Source organism: Alosa alosa, chromosome 18 (genome assembly GCF_017589495.1).
Source record: "Alosa alosa isolate M-15738 ecotype Scorff River chromosome 18, AALO_Geno_1.1, whole genome shotgun sequence".
Classification (NCBI taxonomy): Eukaryota; Metazoa; Chordata; class Actinopteri; order Clupeiformes; family Clupeidae; genus Alosa; species Alosa alosa.
In genome coordinates, this window is record NC_063206.1 from 21,598,478 (window position 1) to 21,617,960 (window position 19,483).

General features: G+C 42.1%; 1 protein-coding gene across 6 annotated transcripts in view; it reads left to right on the forward strand.

The window, feature by feature from the left end:
- Positions 1-4,338: 4,338 nt before the first annotated feature.
- The window catches only part of col21a1 (collagen, type XXI, alpha 1), a 38,532-nt gene continuing 23,387 nt past the window's right edge, over positions 4,339-19,483 (forward strand). For 3 of the 6 annotated variants that reach the window (XM_048270084.1, XM_048270088.1, XM_048270089.1), the window contains exons 1-10: positions 4,339-4,536; positions 7,947-8,077; positions 8,431-8,991; positions 10,472-10,637; positions 14,361-14,589; positions 15,415-15,588; positions 15,852-15,929; positions 16,653-16,661; positions 17,473-17,562; positions 18,089-18,151. In XM_048270084.1, coding sequence (XP_048126041.1) covers positions 4,472-4,536; positions 7,947-8,077; positions 8,431-8,991; positions 10,472-10,637; positions 14,361-14,589; positions 15,415-15,588; positions 15,852-15,929; positions 16,653-16,661; positions 17,473-17,562; positions 18,089-18,151 — 1,566 coding nt within the window. In that variant the 5' untranslated portion in view covers positions 4,339-4,471. Of the gene's footprint in view, positions 4,537-6,267; positions 6,312-7,946; positions 8,078-8,430; positions 8,992-10,471; positions 10,638-14,360; positions 14,590-15,414; positions 15,589-15,851; positions 15,930-16,652; positions 16,662-17,472; positions 17,563-18,088; positions 18,152-19,483 lie in introns of all 6 variants that reach the window. The other 3 variants (XM_048270087.1, XM_048270086.1, XM_048270085.1) reach the window with 3 other exon arrangements.

Sequence of the window (19,483 nt, forward strand, 5' to 3'; positions counted from 1 at the left end):
TGGGTGTGTGGGTAACAGGTTTTTCTTTGCCCACTTTCAACAGTCACTTATTTCAGTATTTCAGCATTTTCTTCGTATGCCTGGGGCTTTTAAGAATATATTCTTCTTTCTGTTTCATGTTACCACGTTCGTATATGACACTCTGCTATTGTTTTAACCAAAAAACTTAAGGAGGATTAAATTAATTTGCAATGTGGCAAGGCTACATTGAATTTGAGAAAAGAAACCATTTCAGATGTGAGTCAAGATGTTTGTTGCTGTTGGGTGTCAGAATCTGCTTTGGCGCGTGCATATGAACTCTGCACATGAACTCTAGGTGGAAGTGAGATAGCCTTACACTGAATAATAATTGCAGTTGCAGCATTTACCATCACAATATGTTTGTGTTAGGGTCTACTGTACTTTTGTGTCTCTGTACACTTCACTCCATTTATTGTAGAGATTGGATATCACTGTGGGCTATTTCTCTGAAAAGCATAAAGGGGCTCTGGACAAAAAAACAAACAAATCTAGCATTTGTGCATGTTTAAATTTAAATCATCCAAATGTTCATCAAACAAAACTCACACTTTGGTGCACAATTCTCAATTACAGTATGCTGTCCTGTGACATCCCAAATAATGTCATCTTTCATGCAGCGTCTTTCATTTGTGGAAAACACACATTACATTTTGGTGCCCATTCCTTGTGTTGCTAACATTAAATTATTTTCTTTTGTGCATTTTTCATCTATTATTTTATACACAGTGTCACAATCTCTTTCTCTTGCCATTCTGTTGTATAGAGTATATTCCCTTCTCCCCACCTACCCTGAGAAGACACATAAGTATACATGCGTACGGTTAGGTACTCTGAGGATATGGCACTGGAGTGGAGTGCTATTTTCGTGTTTCTTTCGCTGACTCGCGCTCATGGACGCCTACTGCACCTGACCGTTGTGTCCAGAGCTTCCGGTGTAATTAGGCCTCCTCCATGAGGCCCCTCATTCCATTCCCACTCACAGTCCTGAGGGGTGAGAGAGAGAGAGAGAAAGGCCACACTGAATGTTTGGGGTGTTTGGATGTGTTTTTCTTTTCTTTCTTTTTCTCAGTCCTGTTTCCTGGCCTCCCTCTCTTCCTCCATCTCTCTTCCTCCTCTCTCTCTCTTTCTCTCTCTCTCCAGGTTCCTCTTCTGAGAGGTCATAATTTTTCTCTTGAATTCAGATGACACCTTCCCCCAATAGCAGTGGATGTCTCTCTCTCTCGCACGCGCGCGCTCTCTCTTCCTTTTCCGTGGTGTTCTGTCTCTAGTGTGTTACAGCCAGTTCCTTCCATGGAAACTCTTAATATTTTGCTCCATCTCTCTTTCCCCGATGCCTCAGCCCAATCGCTTGCCTCAGCACCACTTCGAGCAGATCTCCCCGATGCAAACCACACAAGTGATCATGCTAATAGTCGTTTATTGCATGGAATTATAAACCATTACAGCTCAACTACTATCCTTCGCCAAAACAAAGACTGACTGTTGCTTTTGCTGAGGTTCACAGTAAGGCCAATAAAAGACGGTCTTAAAAAGAGAAAGTAGCTTTATTGTGCTTCTGGTTAACCATGATGAACTCTTATTTGGGACCAAATTAGCACTTGAAACTCTGAAAGTGAGAGTGTTAGCGAGAGATAACAGAAGCCAATGGAGGATATTTTATATAACCTCAGAATATTGTGGTTTTGAGATTGGTTTTGCATATCCGTGTCTATATGTCTATGGTCAAGCTGGATGCATTCAGCTATCCGGCCATACAATAACAGGACTTGTAATGCAAATCACACATCTTCTGTTTTGAGCATTATGAAACATGGAAACAACCCTGGACCGTGGCCTCGCCATTTGTCTCCCAAGTCCGAACGGAATGCCCCGTCTTTTTTTTTTTTTGGAGTCCCTACTGTACATTTCAATTACCGCCGTGAGGACTCCCCACAAATCTGCAAGGGGGTTTTCCAGTTTTCCAGGTGCTCCTCTGTGTGCGCACATCACGCAGCGCCCTGCAACTCTCTGATTAGACATTCGTCAAGAACGAAGCGGAGCTGCCAGAGTCACGTCAGCAGACCGAGGGCCTCTACGCGACAGCGCTCGGAGTCCTCCAGCCTCCCCGGGCTGATGGAGGGAGCCAGCCGGAGCTTTAGACTCCAGTTTATGTCCAAGGCATTAGCCTGAGGACTTTTTTTTTTCACTTACTCAAGCAGAACACCACAAAAGTCTTTTAGAATAGTTCTAGTAACTTTTAATAGCTTCTACGTGTTTTTAAGAAATGCCCTAGCTTACAAATGACACAGAAAAAAAAAGCAAAAGGGTTGTGTCATTTCAGGTGAAAAAAAAAAAAGTCTGCAATGCCAATGCTATTAAAAGCTTTGGTCACTCACATACTTCGAGCTGCAGTGATCCCTTAGCTCCGGTCTGCCTATTACACTCTCACAGCAAATGTCCTTTCATATTTCATGCAAGAATCTGTTGATACTTTTTATGCTCCCAGGAGTTTATCAGGCATCAAATGTGTAGAATGACTCTGGCAACAATCATCCACACATCTGGCACATTTCCTTTTTTGAACAAGTCTAGAAGCAGCAATTCATTGTAAGAGCCCTATTGGCTCAATGCCTTCCATATTTAATAAATATCAACAATCCTTGGTGTAACCAACAACAAAGACCATGCATTAAAGGAACTGTTTACAGCATCAGACAATAACATGAATATAAACTGATCATACATTACTATAACATACCACAAGTAATGTTGACACATCCAAATCAGGACTGTATTGCAAAGGTAAGGTAAGGTAAGGTAAGGTATACTTTATTGTCCTGTTTATGATACTATATTGGGCTCTAGCCACAGCTTCACTACTTCCACGACACTGTACTACACCATGTAGTCAGTGTGTGTTAATGTAGGAGGTCATGTCACTTTAAAGCTCTATTCTCTGTCAGAGCCTTTGTTGTGTGTAGTCGTGGGTTCGGACTTGTCCATGCTGATTCGGCAGAATCTGAGTTGATGAAGGGTTATGTGGGTGGTAGAGAATATTGCTGCTAGTCTCTACTTCCTAAAGCAGGCCACACATGTCAGTCTCATCAAGCCTCTTACAAACCAGAGCCACTGCTATGAGCAATATGCCTTTGTCCGTTTGGACTGGTGTGACAAATAAACTGGGTTTGTTCTATTTAGTGTACCTTACGTTATTTCAGTGTCTGGCAGAATTCTACAAGTCACTGTCTATGCTCTCTTAAATGTTGTACTGAGAGGAGGCCTATAGGCAGTACAGCCATGTATGATTAAACCCAGGGACTGGGAATAGCTGTAAAAAGTCAACTCCAGTATGCATAACAGCAGTATATCAACAGTGTACTGGGTTAAAATAATTCACAACCTTCCTTAAGATTACATCAGTTAATGTTATGCTACCCAACAGAGATTATTTGGACAGCCCAGAGTAGAGGAATGATTCATTGATTTTAATTTTGTTGGTCATCACTGATAGCCATCTAAATTACTTAATTACACAACTGACATTCAAAGTCAATGATGCTGTTCAAGTAACAGATTGCTGCTTATTGAGTTCTTCAAGAGGACCACACACAGCCTAACAAACCCTAAACACAACAAACTGTCCAGTTTAAACAGCTGGAGGGTAAAGGTGAGTGTCCAGTTAAAAACAAACAGATTAAACTTAAAGTATGTCTAATAGGCCGTTTCAAAAAACATTCTGTCCTGTCTAATCCGCAACTCCTTTTCAGAAACCTTCACATAGTGTTTAATCGCCCCGACCATCGTACACAATCCAAATCCCTAATGCTTGGAAGGATGTTGCCGGCGTTACTACTATTTTCCTCTAGCTCCGACAAAAAGGGGGTTGTCTTTCTTTCATTATTTTTTCTAAGCTTTCCTTATCTGTGTGTCTTTCCACCCACTGTAATTGAGGGTGGCTGCAGTCCAAAAGATCTATGCTGGTGGAACTGAGAGAGACAGACAGACAGAGAGAGAGAGAGAGAAGAAGAAAAAGAAAGAGTGTTCAGAAAAGAAAGGGATAAAGAGTGAAAGAGGAAGAGAGGGAGATTAAGAGAGCAAGGGAGAGAGGGTTGAGAGAAGGAGAGACAGTGAGACAGAAAAGTGGAGAGGGTGAGGACAAGCAAGAGAAAGAAAGAGGGAGGTTTGAGAGAGAGAGAGAGGTTTGAGAGAGGGTGAGGACAAGCAAGAGAGAGAGAGGTTTGAGAGAGGGAGTGGGAGAGAGAGAGGTTTGAGAGAGGGTGAAGAGGACAAGCAAGAGAGAGAAAGAGAGAGAGAAAGAAAGAGAGAGAGGTTTTGAGAGAGGGAGAGTTGGGAGTTGGAAAGGGACTGGAGAGGGCAGGCTTTCACACTGGAGCAACATCTGCACGGCTGCAGCCTTCTCTTTGCACTCTGCACAGCCTGCCTGTCGTCGCTATGGAACTCCAATGAGGAGATGAGGAGAGAGAGCAGGGGAGCTGCTACAGGAAAGGGTCGTGCCTCAGCCAACCTCGGCATCAGGTAACCTCTGTTTTCTGTTTTCCCTTTGCCACACACAGGGCACGTGCCGTAACCCGCAGGCGTGCGTGGATGTGTTTAGGCTCAATGGGCACGTGTCCTTGCCTTCTGTCAGCCTTTCAGCCTCTTCTTTCTCTTCCTCTTCTTAATATATTAATCAAACCATTAATCAGCAGATGCTAACAAAGAAATAACATGTACCCCTAATCCATCCATTTAACTGCTGCTGTCAGGTCATCCCATGCAAATGCATTCAGAAGAACTTGGTCTGTACATGTGTTTTGTGAATGTAGCTAACAAATTCTGCAAGTGTTCATGTTCATCTTGGTTTTGCAAGTGGTCAGAGAGCAGTATGAAGTTTGAGCCTTTAATTGAGTTAAAACAGCATATTTCAGACAGATAGGGAGAGAGAGAAAGAGAGAGAGAGAGAGGGGAGGGAAGCCTGCAGATTCTATGCCTCATGCATTTCATATCAGCTAGTCTCCAGAGGTCATTGAGCGGAGCTTGCCAGAGTGAAAAGCTGCAGACGTGGTGGAGGCATACTGAAGATATTAGGGGTAGTTATCAGTCCCTTGTTTGTGCCACTGTCACATTCAAAGAATGAATGGAATGGTTTAACTCTGACAGAGTATCTGCTCGTCTCCCTTAGATGAATATGTCTTTAATTCAAGAGGATTAGGTACAGTAAGGCACCTCCTCTACAAGAGATGCAATTTTTTGTGTGCACGATTTTTTGCGCAGGTGAGACAGAGTTTGAAGGCAAAAAAAAAAGGAATTTATTTTGGATCCAACTAGTCCATGTTGTTGAGCAATCTTCACTTGGCGTGGCAATTGGATCTTGGCAATTGGATCATTAGCGAGCTGCAAGGCAACACACCAAGTAGAATCCCCTCTGGGAAGGGAATGGTTTGGTCCACAGTAGAATGTTGGGTTCACGGTTTGGATTATTTGAAATCAATGCAATGGTTTCTGTGATATAATGTTTTGGCTTTGTTTTGGTGCCCCAGGATCTTGGCCGTACTTCACTTTCCCCCTCATCTTGGCAAACCAATTGAACATGCAAAACAGCAGTTGTTGATTTAGAGATCAAATTACCGCCTCAGTACAAACTGCATGAAACAAAAAAATAAAGAGGCAGATCTGGGGGAACAGAAGGCTTCCAAAACAGAATCATTCACCACAAAAACATGGAAAAGGCTAAAAGTGGTCAAAAATGACGTTAGGCATATGCGCATTGCGCCTAATTGCTCCTCCCTTCGTATCCTTTCTTGTCAAATTTCAAGTAAAAAATATTGAAGTTTGACAGAGGATTACGTAACCATAAATTGCGATATTGAATTGCACTGATGGTTTTTTGGTGGGGGATACTTAATGGTTAATGCTCAGGGCAAAAAGGTTAATGCTCTCGGCAACACCTCATCTGGAGAAGTGAGGAGAATCAGCTGTTCAGCTAGGACTTCCTGTCCCCCCCAGCCAGCTGGACAAGACCCTCCAGACTTAGATAAATCTTTAATAAGTATCACTACAAACAAGACCAGTAACTCATCACTGGATTCCAAAGGGATTCTTGATGTCATGTTTCAGTGCAAGGGGGGAAAGATTCCCAGGGAAGCGGCATTGTGGTGATTTTTTTTGAGTGTTTTTTCCCCCGTGCTTTTATTGTAGCGCAGGATGTTTTAACACATTGCATTCCAGCAACATTACTATACCTTGTTTTCCTTCATCTTGACCTAGGTGTAGAGCCGTAAAGTGTCTGGAGAACGCCAATAACTTTAAAGGTCAGTGAAAGGGTCATGGTCCACAGAAGTGCCATATGGCAAACTAAGGAACTGACCAGTGGACACGCACACACACACACATGCACACCATACACACACTCAGTCACACACACGCACAAACATACATATGGTAACACATACAAACAAACTCACTCACGTACACAAAAGTTAACAAAGACACCAAATGAAGCACAGAAACATGCATGTGATCATAACCATCCATCGTCCTCTTCATCATCTTTATCATCATCAGAGAGAAGAGCAACAGGATGTATATCTCCAGTATGGCGTTTTCATGCTGTCTACTCCGGAGAGTGTAGTGTTGCATGGCCACATCATGAAATCGGAATCAGGCTCTTTTTTTCTGGTCCGGAGTTGCCTTCTTTTTTTGTCATGAGTACATGTGTTTGGTCAATGTCCAGAACTGGAACTTCACTGTCTGACGCTGCAAATGGGTTCCATGTGGGACTGGCTGGGATGTAGAAATATGCAGTTCTGGGGAAATTCAACCAAAAAAACTGGGGGATTGTTGGAGGCGAGTTTTGGAGTTGGGGGTTGGGATGGTTGGTGTGTGTGTGTGTGTGTGTGTGTGTGTGTGGGGGTGTATAGGGGGACCTTACCGACTGGCTCCTGCTGATGGCTGCGCCTTCCAGATATTTTTCCCCTAGCGTTTTGATTGGGTAAGCGCTGGGAGTGGGTGGCCTGTTCCAGCTTCTCCGCCATGGCCGTTTGACGCTGCATGCCTCGAGCCCATGTCCAAGAGTGGAAAAGCGCGATCACGTTACAGGCTAGACAACACACACACATGCGGCACGGCGGAATGACGTGCGCAAGGGGTAAGACCCGTGTTCCGGTCCAGCTGGCCATTCCCAGGCCGTCGCCGAAGGAACTGCCTGGCTGGCAGGTGTTAGCCTCGACAGATCGATTAACCAGTCGACATCCCTTCTCTCCACCCCCCCCCAATCCCACCTCCACACACACAAAAAAACATTGTCTGTGGAGCATATCTGTTACTCATTTATTTCAGAGTCTTTTTATAATGTCTACGTTCTTTTCACTCCCTCTTGCTGGAAAGTTCCATAAAATACACAATTCCCCGAAGCAGACAGAGTTGAAACGCAGTCCGCATTTGAAGAGGAGAGATTCGAGAGATTCCGCGCAGCACGAGGACATTAACAAGAATTAGTTGTCCGATAGTTAGCAGACGCGCGACATAATGTCTAAACACAGAACCTTGGGGAGGCAAAGCTAAACACTAACAGAGAATGAATCCTGAGGACAGTCATCTAAGTCATCTGGCCACGCTTCCAAATAATTTGACAAAAGTACACGGCATACCATTTATGGCTCTTGGCTGCTAACGCTCTGCTACCATGTTAAGCCTGAAATGTTTGTCAGCCTGCAGTTTTGTTGGCATGGACTTAACACTGTCACATAATTTGTTTGCCAAACATGCAATTAACAGCCTATCTCTTTTTGTCTAAAAATAGTCTATTGTACACAAACACGAAATGCATGCATGCTGGAGAAGTAATAACAGTTCATGACATCTGATCTGTACCTTAGCATCCAACTGAAGATGTTCATGTGAAGGCATCTGAGCAATGCACGTCTTATTTTCATTTTTTTCTTCAGGTGCAAAACTGGAGCTTGGTTCTTGCGGATCATGGGTTACAAAACAAGGTCCATGCATTATGTCTTGTGGTGTCTTTACTTCTTGCTCCTTCACTTGTTTTGTTCAGCACAGGATGAGGACATGAGATTGAGTAAGCGTGCTTCTCACATCTTCATCACAGTATGTTGCATATCTCCATTTGCATGGTGACCATTGTCTTATAACATTGAGGTTTACTGAAACTTCACTGTGGCTTTCCATACCAATATCATTTGCTAAGTCCAACATTCCATTGATTTTGTTTATGCAAACTATAGGAATAGTAAAACTAACTTACTTCTTACTCCAAATAGCTGGCAAGTTTGGGCTAATTTAGAATTGATTAGTTTCTCCGGAGGCTTGCACTTTGAGGCAAATATTCATTGTATGTCTACTTCACATTATACCTCCATATTGTGAACCATCTGGTTGTTAAGTAGCAATATTCCCACTTCTCTTCTGCAGGTTGTAGAACTTCCCAGAGCGATCTGGTTTTTATAGTAGACGGATCATGGAGCGTGGATGATGTAAACTTTGAGATTGTTAAGAAATGGCTGATGAACATCACTTCCAGCTTCAACATTGGCCAGAAGTTCACCCAGGTCGGAGTGGTCCAGTACAGCGATGACCCACTCTTGGAGATACCTCTAGGCAAGCATTACTCCAGCAAAGCCCTCCTGAAAGCAATGGACGACATCAATTACTTGGGCGGAAACACCAGAACGGGAAAGGCTATTAAATTTGCCACTGACAAATTGTTCGCCCTCTCTGAACGTGGTCCACATGGCATTGCAAAAATCGCTGTGGTTCTGACGGACGGGAAATCACAAGACGAGGTATTGGCTGCCGCCGAGGCCGCAAGGAAAAAGGGGATAATTATCTTTGCGATCGGTGTGGGGTCAGCAATAGAGGAAGCAGAGCTAAGGGCCATCGCCAACAAGCCGTCGCGCACTTATGTTTTTTCTGTCGAAGACTACAAAGCCATCTCCAAGATCCGTGAAACCATAAGGCAGAAGCTGTGTGAAGGTACGTATGTTTGTGATTAATACATTTTGAAGTTCCCTGGGTTGAACTATGTCCGTTTTGGACCTAAACCTGTCAAATCGTTGTAAATTGTAAGTAAATGTAGTCCATAAATAATATGTGTTTTTTAAAAATAGCCAGGTTTACAGGCCTGGCTCTCACCAGAGAGGAAGTGCTGTTGTTGCCCCTCCGCATGTTTACCTGGAGGCCTCACTAGAGGACAGATTTGCATTGTGGCCAAGAGAGTGCGAGCTGCATGGATCGTTTGGTGCCTCCCACTTCACAGGAAAGATCAGGGGCTGATTTACGCAGCAGAACATTCAAGTACTCTGTGCCCATATCACAGGCTGTAAATAACCCTGGAGCGTGAAATGACCATGATCTTCCATATAGCTTGGTCTCTTCCAGAAATTGGGTTGTCAACAAAGCACAGTAATTCCACACATTAGTACCTCCACGTTGACCAAGCTTACAGTTGTGCCGACATTGTAAACATCCTGTCAGAGTTGTACTGTACTGTACTGGATAGAGTATAGTGATTCTTCATGCGAGTACAGGAAACAATCATCTCAATCTCTTTGACCAGGCCGTTCTTGCACCTTTAACATACAATACAATAGACTGAAAATGCTGCAGAACATAAAACAGTTCTCTGCAAAACAGTAGATGTTTTTTGTCAACCAAATAAGGAAACTGACCAACCATTTGGCGGTTTACAAACACTGTCAGGAAAAACATCTTATCCTAAGTCATTTTGATTTGGTGTAGGCTGCCATATTAGCCAGGAAAGTCTTTGAGGGCTTGTAAAGAAACAATATAAAAACTGAGAAACAATATTGCCATTAGGTTGGAAAATGTGACTAGCATAACATTTTATTTGGACTCCAGAGAAACGTGTTAACCCAAAATACTTTGCAGGATCCAGGAAAGCCCACGATTAAGATATATTTTGCTAGTGATGGTCCCTTTTTGTCTCTTTCTTAAAAGAGAGAGATGTTCTTTAGACCGACTGCATATTTGCACAATGTCCAGTTAACCATGCCAAGGCTTTTTACTACAAATTCTTCAGTTCAGTCCGAGGCCAAATGAAATCAACAGTTGCATTCCATACATGCTTAACCCTTTCATCACTTTATGTGCTGACCACACAGCCTTGGCTACGGCCACAATATGCCTCATATGAGTCTCAAACCCCATTTAGTAAAACGGAGTTCAGTTTAGTCATTTTAATTCATAAGGTAGACACAAAAGAATAACCTATTCAGGTAGCAGAAATAGTAGCTGCCAAGACCTCAATCCCCCAAAAAGAGTTCAAATGAGTTGGATGAATGGATGAATCTGAAAATGCATTCAGGTTCATTTGAAAGGAGTGCATTGCTGAGCTGAAATACTACAGATATACAGTAATGTTCTATGTCTAGATGAATAGATAGGCAAGTGAATAGATATTTAACCTCCGAGCCTTTGCCTTCCTCCCTTTCAGAGACTGTCTGCCCAAATAAAATCCAAGTAGACTCCCGGGACGAGAAGGGATTTGACATTCTGCTGCACCTGTCCGTGGCCAAAAAGCTGAAAAAGACACAAGGATCTTACTACGGCAAAAAAGCCTATGAAGTAACACCCAGAGTCGACTTAAGCGACAGCACCAAGTAAGCCTAGTTAACACCCACATATCTTGTCAACTGAGAATTAATAAGGTCTATCTGACATATAAATCCCTTACACCATATAATATACAATAATATGATTTGAATACTATAATAATAATAATAATAATAATAATAATATCAAATAAACTTCTATGAAAGTGAATTTCAAAAAATTGTTTACTTGACTGGACTTTCAATTATGGTTATGTTTAAAAGCAACCTTGGACCAAGTCAATTAAAGGAGAAATCCGCATTATTTTTCACATAGATCTGTTTCTTGAGATCACCAAGTACTGTCGGTATAAAAACAACCCCAATGCGTTTTACCTAGTTTGAGTTGCTAGTTCCAACAGCTACTGCGCTACACTCTGGAGGCATGAACATGGGGACTCACAGACATGCTCTCATCCCTCAGTCACATTAGCTACAAAAGACAGTGACAAGCGGCACCAACTTGCCGTTGAGTGGGCTGCAACCAAGGCTGTGCTTCGCGGGTGATTGATGGTTACCGATTTCTATGTGCAAGGTGGCTGACAGTTTCTCATACATTACTTCAGATGTATTTTTTTGTTACAAAACCTAACTTTTTAGATTTAAAAGTTCATATTTCTCATTACATATTGCAAAATATAAGGCCACAAACCCTAATCTTAGTTAGTACAGAAATACTGCCTTCGATGAGTTAGCTCCACCATCTTGGATAAAGTTTTCGAGTTAACTTTTCAAGCAACGAACGTCATGTCTCCTTCATTCCGATTGGCAGTCGCTTTGTTGCATCGCTCAGCCAGGGGCGTAGATTTGCGTGGGGAACGAAGGACGTGTCCACACCAATGTCAAATTACGACTGAAATGTCCCCACCAATATTTAAGTTGAAATGTGGAAAAAAGCGCGACACAAAGAGTTAAATCATTTCTCACTTCGTGCTGCGGATCATCTCGTACAGATCTTGTAATGTGCAGCCTATGAGGGTAAATCGCGCTGATTTAAAGTTACCTATAATAACTATCAGTGAGCCGCAGTCTCCTGCGCAGCATGGCGCACTACAAGGCATATGAAGTGCGTCCAAATTCACCCATTCTTCTCTGTTGAACTTCTCGAGAAGTAGGCTACTCATCATGTGTCACATGAAAGAGCCTTTTCTCAGCTTTTAAACGGTGCTAGCTAGCCACTATTTGCTGTGATAAACAGTTCGCGAGAAAAATAACTTCAAGAGATTTAATAATTATTCTCTGCGCCATCTCCACATCCATTTGTCTCGGTGGAATATTGTAAGCCTACACACTCTTCACGCAACACATGACAAACCATAGGCCTATATCAGAATAAACAGCAGACCTTACCAAACACAAAGGTGTAATGCATTCCCGTGTATAGTTAGCTGTTCCAGAGTAATCCAGTTTTGAAATAAATTGTAGCAAAATTCAACATGGTCTTTCGGCTTTAAGCATTTCTTAAAACTGAGCTGTGCTTACATCGCCTAGATATCTGTAATTATTAGAATCAGAGAATATACAGGCAGCTCACGGTTAAGAGTTTGTCAATGTAGCCTTAATGTTTTCTTTTCACAAAATGCTAAGCATGCATGTATTTAAGTTTCTTAAAACTGAGCTGTGCTTAAATGGGTCAATGCATGATTTCATAACAGACCAAATAGAAAATAAATGTTAAATGTTAAATATAGCCTACACATCTGTACATAAAATCAGATTATGTAGGCTACACAGTATAGTTACAGTAGATCAAGTTGGACAATAGCACATTTTAATCATTTTATATATCTATGGTGGTGTTAGTGGGTAGTGTCCTCACCAAAGCTCAGACCAAACCTACGCCCTTGCGCTCAGCATTTGCATAAAATAAACTTGTCTATTTTGGCCCCGCCTTGCTCGTGGCAGCCTGCCGCTTTGTCGCTGTGTCTTTAATGTGACTGGGGGGTTAAGCCTGTTTTATGCTTCTGCGTCAAATCGACGGCGTACCCTCGCAGACCCCTCTGCGTCGCCGCAAACCCCTCTCCGACCCCTCCGCCGTAGCTCGACGTGCACCTCCAAAAAATTGTAACTACTGTGGGAAGTTAGCAACATGCTAGTTCACTGACATAAGATTTGCAAATAAACTCAGACATATTTTGGTTACAATGACGGGGTTATCCGTTTGTAACCAAGTGTCTATACATCAGTAAAGTTTTGAAATTAGCACTTCGCCAGCAAGCAGTACTTTGTGGGCAGTTGTGCTTAAGTTAGGGTGACCAGACTTCCCGGTTTAACCGGGACAGTCCCGATTTTGAGATCCGAGTCCCGACAAAAGCCTGTCGGTACGCTAAAATGTCCCGGTTTACACCAACCACTATTAAAGTGTCCCGGTTGTCAGAGATTACATAGCCGACATGGTGTTATTATAGCCCGATCATTAACTAAACCCATGTAGAAAGACTAGCCTAAAGCGCCCGGCGTATGATTTCGGTAATGTGTGTTTGCGTGCGTGTGTCAGTCAATCATAGCAGTCTGCATAATCTTTGGAACCAACGTTGCAATGCCTCTTCATATCTGCCTTGTTTTAACGGTTAGGCAATACGCTACGACAATGTTGAAGAGAAAGTCATCATTCTCAAAATGACTGAGTTAAATGTTTTCATGCATGTCTAGATAACAGGTGAGCAATGTTTAGCAGACAAACAAATGGCTTTGCACTCGTGTTTAGGCATACAGGACCTTTTTCTCTGACTGAAAGTGCGCAAAACTTGTGCGTTAACATAACAATATTTAATACATTTTCTCGGGGGTGACACCCCCGAACCCCCTATATATAAATCTGGTCACCCTAGCTAAAGTTTGCTTGCTACCATAACTTAAACTGGCTGGCAGACACCTCGCAAATAACCTCAGACTTATTTGCTGGTTACAGTAACTAGGTCAATGTATTTTACTGTGTCTTTCTCGATACTTTACAAAATCTAAGCAAGAAAAGGCCAAACAAATGAGATTAATATTTTGGCTCGACAGTCTATGGGGTTTGCCATTCTGAGTAGGCCTACCGTTTCGGTCATACAGTCTTTTCGGTGGTGAGCGACGCAGACACAGGCGACACCGAGCGTTATGGCGGTGAAATGTACCGCGATGCAAAGCAACCCTACGCAGAACCATAAAATGGTCACGACGCCGTAGGAGTGCCGGTGTAGCTACGCCGTGGAGTGGACGTAGAAGCATGTTGAGCCCTTTAAGCGGGGATCACACTGACCAGCGGCAAGCGGCAGGTTTCCTATTATTCTCTATGATTCGACAGCGGAATGGTGGCAGCACTAGGTTAATGCTAGTGTTGAACAAGCATATTCAATTTAAGAACGAGATAGAAATTATTATGGTCTGAGCGTTGTGTTACGCTTGCCACTGGCCAGTGTGATCCCCCCGCCTTAGAGTGTAGCGCTGTAGCTGCCTTGTTGCTTTAGCTGTTGGAACTAGCAACTCGAGCTAGGGCATTTTTTTTTCATACTGACGACAGTACTTGGTGACCTCGAGAAACAGAGATATAAAAAAAAGCCGGATTTCTCCTTTATTGTCAACTGAGCTAATTCTCAGTTAACAATCTGTTTCTGCTGTACGGGATCAGGACCAGGTCAGGCCTAGACTCAGATCCTCTCTGAGTGGAGCACCACTGTGACTAAAAATTCTACCATAACCATCGTTTTTGTGAATGTCCAATGACCATGTTACTTATTTTATCCTAAGGTCGTTGTTCCCTGATGGGCTTCCGCCGTCCTATGTGTTTGTGGCCACGGTGAGGTACAAGGGCTCGGTGATATTGGAGGAATGGGACTTATGGAGGATCCAGACGCAGGATGAGAGACCTCAGATGGCTGTCAGTCTCAACGGCTATGATCGCACGGTCATGTTCACCACCACCAGCAACTCATCTAGTGGCGTTCAAATGGTGACCTTCAAAAAGGGTCCAGCAAAGGTACAGCATGCTCCTGCTCAGCCAGAACTCTGTTGAAGCACCTCACTACCTCCAACAATCAACTGTCATCTTCAAATATCTGGCCACTGGGTTGTAAAAAATGTTTAATTGTACAGATACTTTATGGAATTCGATATCTTAATTTATGAAAAGATATAACTTTGTTTTGGCCTACTGTTTTCCAAGATTGCACTGTGGATTTTATTATCTATGATCCTCAACACCTGCCTTGCAGCTACAATACTGTGCAACCTCTACATGAAAAGAACAGCTGATCCAAGTATACTGATTTTACAAGATTTATTATATCCAACACAAATTGCCTCAAAACACCTAATTACTATAGGCAACAATTAATTTAGCCTAAAAAGTTCTTAAACTGAATATAAACTCCTTTCCTGTTGTTTTTGCTCTTGTACTACCTGGAGCTCGCTTTACAACAGTTCCTGGAATGCCAAGGCCGAGCGTTCTATTCCTTACATACCTTATAGAAAACAAGCGCTGAATGAAAAAAAAAATGGAAACTTGTCTTTATAGACAATTATCCTGCTCTGTCTGAGTTGTTCTTTCAAAAGCTCTTCTGAGACGATTCTGTAAGATAAAACTCATGCTGCTGTTTTGAAAGAGAAATTGAAATTTTTTTTTGTGGGAATAGAGTATATAGAAATACCCAGTGTCTGTTATCCTGTTGTTGTTGTTGCTGTTGTTGTCGTTGTTGCCATCATCAACATAATGTCCACCATTGGTGAGTTGTCATCATAAACACGATTGGTAAAAGAGTGAAATGCTAAAATAAATCTCTATTTTGTTTTTACTGCACCATAGAAACTATTTGATGAGAGATGGCATCAACTACGTCTTCTAGTCACTGAAGAGGATGTCACACTCTATGTTGACGACCTGGAAATTGAAACACTTGCTTTGGAGCCACCAATTGGCATTTTCATAAATGGAAAGACTCAAATTGGAAAGTATGTCAGTAAAGAGACTACTGTACCTGTAAGTTCATATTTCTCTCCTCCATCTTGTTTTTTAAGGTTTTGTCATTGCATGTGAAATAATTATGAAATATTTTTGATTCCATTTGTAATACATTATTGCCGAGGCCGGTTTACAGTGTTTTCAGAAAGTAAAGATGTTTTTTTTTATCAAGACTCCAAACTGGACTGTTGACAGACATGCAGTTCTTATTGCAAGCATCTTCACATAGGACTGAGTATAATGTGTTTATTTGGACCCTATCTGATTTTTTTTATCAATAGTTTGAAGTTCAGAAACTCAGAATCTACTGCGACCCTGAACAGAATAATCGCGAGACTGCCTGTGAGATACCTGGAATTGTGAGTACCTCATCATTCCTGCCTGGACACTTTTCTCACGAAAATGTGAAGTTCATAATTGTTAAATGTGTCTGTTATCAAGACTGTGCTGAATATCATTCAGAAATGAATACAGAAAAATACAGTGCCTTCACATGCAGACATAAGGCATTGTCCATAATATAGAATTTTGATGAGTGAAAATGTAGTCCAAAAACTTGGAATCTGTGATTGTGACCTAACCATTCTTCCCCCCTCTGCTAATGATCATCAATTTAGGACAAAAAGCGCAAATCCACCTTTGCTGTCCAGACGTTTCTCCAGCATGCTATTTATTACACAAAGCGCAATGTGAGGCTGCCGCCAAATGCTTCATTGGTTTGGCCATCTCACTACTAACAAAACATTGCCAGATTTTTAAAATAGCTTTTAATCTGCAGTTGTGGATTATCTGTTTGGAGAGGATATGGAGGACATTTCTCAGACACAAAAGTCTGAGAAGACATCACTTCCTCCCCCTCCTCCTCACTAACTCTGTCTGTCTGAAAGTGCTTCATGACCCATGGCAGGAGACTTGTGACCAGATCTGGCTCTGTTGTGGCCTGGGCTTGGCTCTGAATCGTTGCTATCAGAGCTGTACCATGTCTGTCTGAAGCTACCCGTTTGTCTGAACCTGGTTGTTCTGTGGTAATGAGCTTCGGCTATGCTGCTTTTGTGACAGTTTCACTCCTTTTTTATTTCCAGGATGGAGAGGTATGTATTTTGGCAGATGGCTTTGCTCGCTTTCATGTTTTGCATTTTCACCTGCACAGGTAAGGCTGGGTTTCACTTAAGAGTCTTATAGTAAAGGGAGGCCAGAAATGTTTGTCCACTCTACGATTTGGCCTGATCACACAACTTCACAATGCAATCTTTTGTCTTCAGCTTAGCCTGGACTATGTTTAAAGCCTAATGACTTTAAATAGACTATAATTTAAATTATTCCAATTGCACCTTAGATTTCAACTTAAAATGAAATGTGAGTGCATGATTTGTTTTTTGGAAACATGAAAATGTCCACTGATCCTGGGTGTTCAGTGTCATTGTTTTGTTTAATAGAGCTTTACAACATACTGTACAGTGGAATCAATTAAAGATTGACTTAAAATAAACATACACATTTAAGTTCAAACACCAGTAAACTTGTACATTCAAATTCAAACTCTAATAAACACATATACATTAAAGTTCAAACTCCATATCAAAGCCCCCCGTCCCCTACATTGTCAGTTCACCTAGTAGACTGAGAAGTTTTTTTCTTGAAAGCGTGTTTGCTGCCATAATGCTGGGCTGTATGTGTATTCTGCCAAGTGAATGAGTGACGGATGACTGTTATGAATAAGGCTGATGACAGGCAAGTGAAGAATGCATTTTTGTTTTTTTTTGGCTTCCATGTTTTTTTTTTTAAGGCTAGCTGCTTAGTGGTTGCATCGTGGGATGCTTTGTTGAGTATATAGAAAACAAGAAATGATGACACGCCTTGGAGTGTGTTGCTTTTCTCACTGCCGTTTCTCTGGCTTGTTAGTGTGCCAATGGACCTGGTGACGTTGACCTCGACCCAACCCCGGAGCCATGCGCCTGCCCTCCTGGTCCCCCGGGTGTCCCTGGCATAAAGGTTAGACTCTACTCTATGGTTTCCTCACACGAGCATGCATGCCCTGGTAAGGAGTGGGGTCACAGTTGGAACAGGTTCCTCCCTGTTGGCGTGATCTACATAAAAGAGAGAGAGAGTGCCCTGTAACCAATCTCCACGGCTGCACACTTAAGCCCACATTAAGCCCATTCCGAGATAAATACATGTTTATAAGGTCAAGATCCACGCATGGAAACGTATGCTGGTTTTCAGCAGGTGATGATTGTAAGAGGCATTTAACACAAATAGCTGTCTAATAAAATTGAATGAAACACACGTCATAAAATGTAAATCGTATGATTTGTATCCCATAAGGACTTCATGTGGTAGCCAGTGCTGTGAGGTGGGGGGTATTGAGAACATTACTATGTAGAAAAACACATTATATTTCTGTGTATATAATTGCCATATAACCCTCATGGCGATGTAAATGTCCGTTTGGCATGTTGCTACAACAACAATCACAACAGCAATACAAGCTGAACACTTCCTTTTCATCTTTGCATAGGGGGAAGGGGGAAGACATGGCGACCCTGGCAGACCTGGTCTTCCTGGTGCTGATGGTAAGCCTGTGAGTACTGAGTAGTTTAATATACAAACCTCAAACAGCTCAGCAAACATGTTTAGTGTAATCTGTAAAACATACTCAGCAGTCTCAGCAGCATATTCGCCATCATCATATTAGCATGCACCTCCTAGCATTAGTAGTATTATCTGATGTGTTTAAGATGTAGTGTGCTTTTTGTTCATTTGTGACCTGATCTGGCAAAATGAGTCACAGTGACCCAAAATTCAAAATTGAGATCAATGGGCAGAGGACACCATGAGCTTTGCAACGATATCCTGGTCAAAGTCATATCTTGAAAAAAATACAGCCTTTTGAATTATGGCCACAAAATTGTGTTTGAAGTTACAGGTTACAGGCAGGTACAGGTAGGATTTGCCCACTTCAATAATACATTTTTTAACTTTACATTCTTGTCTTGAGGACAATTAATTTTGAATGCCTCTTCTTTCTACGGTGGCACATTGCATTCACATCACAAAAAAAAAAAAAAAAAAAAAAAATCAGATTATCTCATAATTATGAGATAATTATCTCATAATTACGAGATAGTATGTAATAAAATTGAATGAAGCACACATGTGTTACGAGAGCCTAATTTGAGCCTAAAGTGATTTATGACACATTTCCAATTCTGCCCCCACTTGTGTGTGGCAATGACATGGTCTAGCTAGCTACATTGGAGAAGATAGACCTAACTAACCTGACCCTCGCCAGATGAATTTACGTTCCGCTATAGCTCCGCCTAGCTTCACTCACATCCATCTGGGACCTCTTCCATTGAGAGTGATTTCTGCAACCGACTTTATGGTTCAGCCAATCAGGGACGAGGCCGGGAGTTTCATAGATGTGACATAGCGTAGAAGCCACTGTGACACTGTTATTAGCGCCACGGGTTGGCTTCGATGTGAGTGGTTGAAGTAGCACGTCAATAGATGACGGACAAGTGGCTTATTCAATCATATGCAAGCATTTTTTGATTAGGCCCAGCCTTCTGAAGCAACACTTCAATGGATCGGTTCCAGATGGATGAGTGGAGCTAGGCGGAGCGAAATTCATCTGGCTAGGGTCAGGTTAAGACCTAACAGCTTCCCAAGAGAAAGTCTGAAGTTCCTTTCAAACCTTTACTTAGGATTCACTGTAAAACTAAGCAGACCAACAGATCTCAGTTATTTCCTTCGATGTTTTGTTTAAGAGCAATCATGTAGACTAGCATTTCAAGTTACAGAATAGAAACTAATGTGTTAGCTTATGGCTAATATATATGAGAAATCCCATAGAGATGCTAACGGTTAGCATAATCAATAAAAGTAGATATTTTTAGAGCCAACTTCAGTC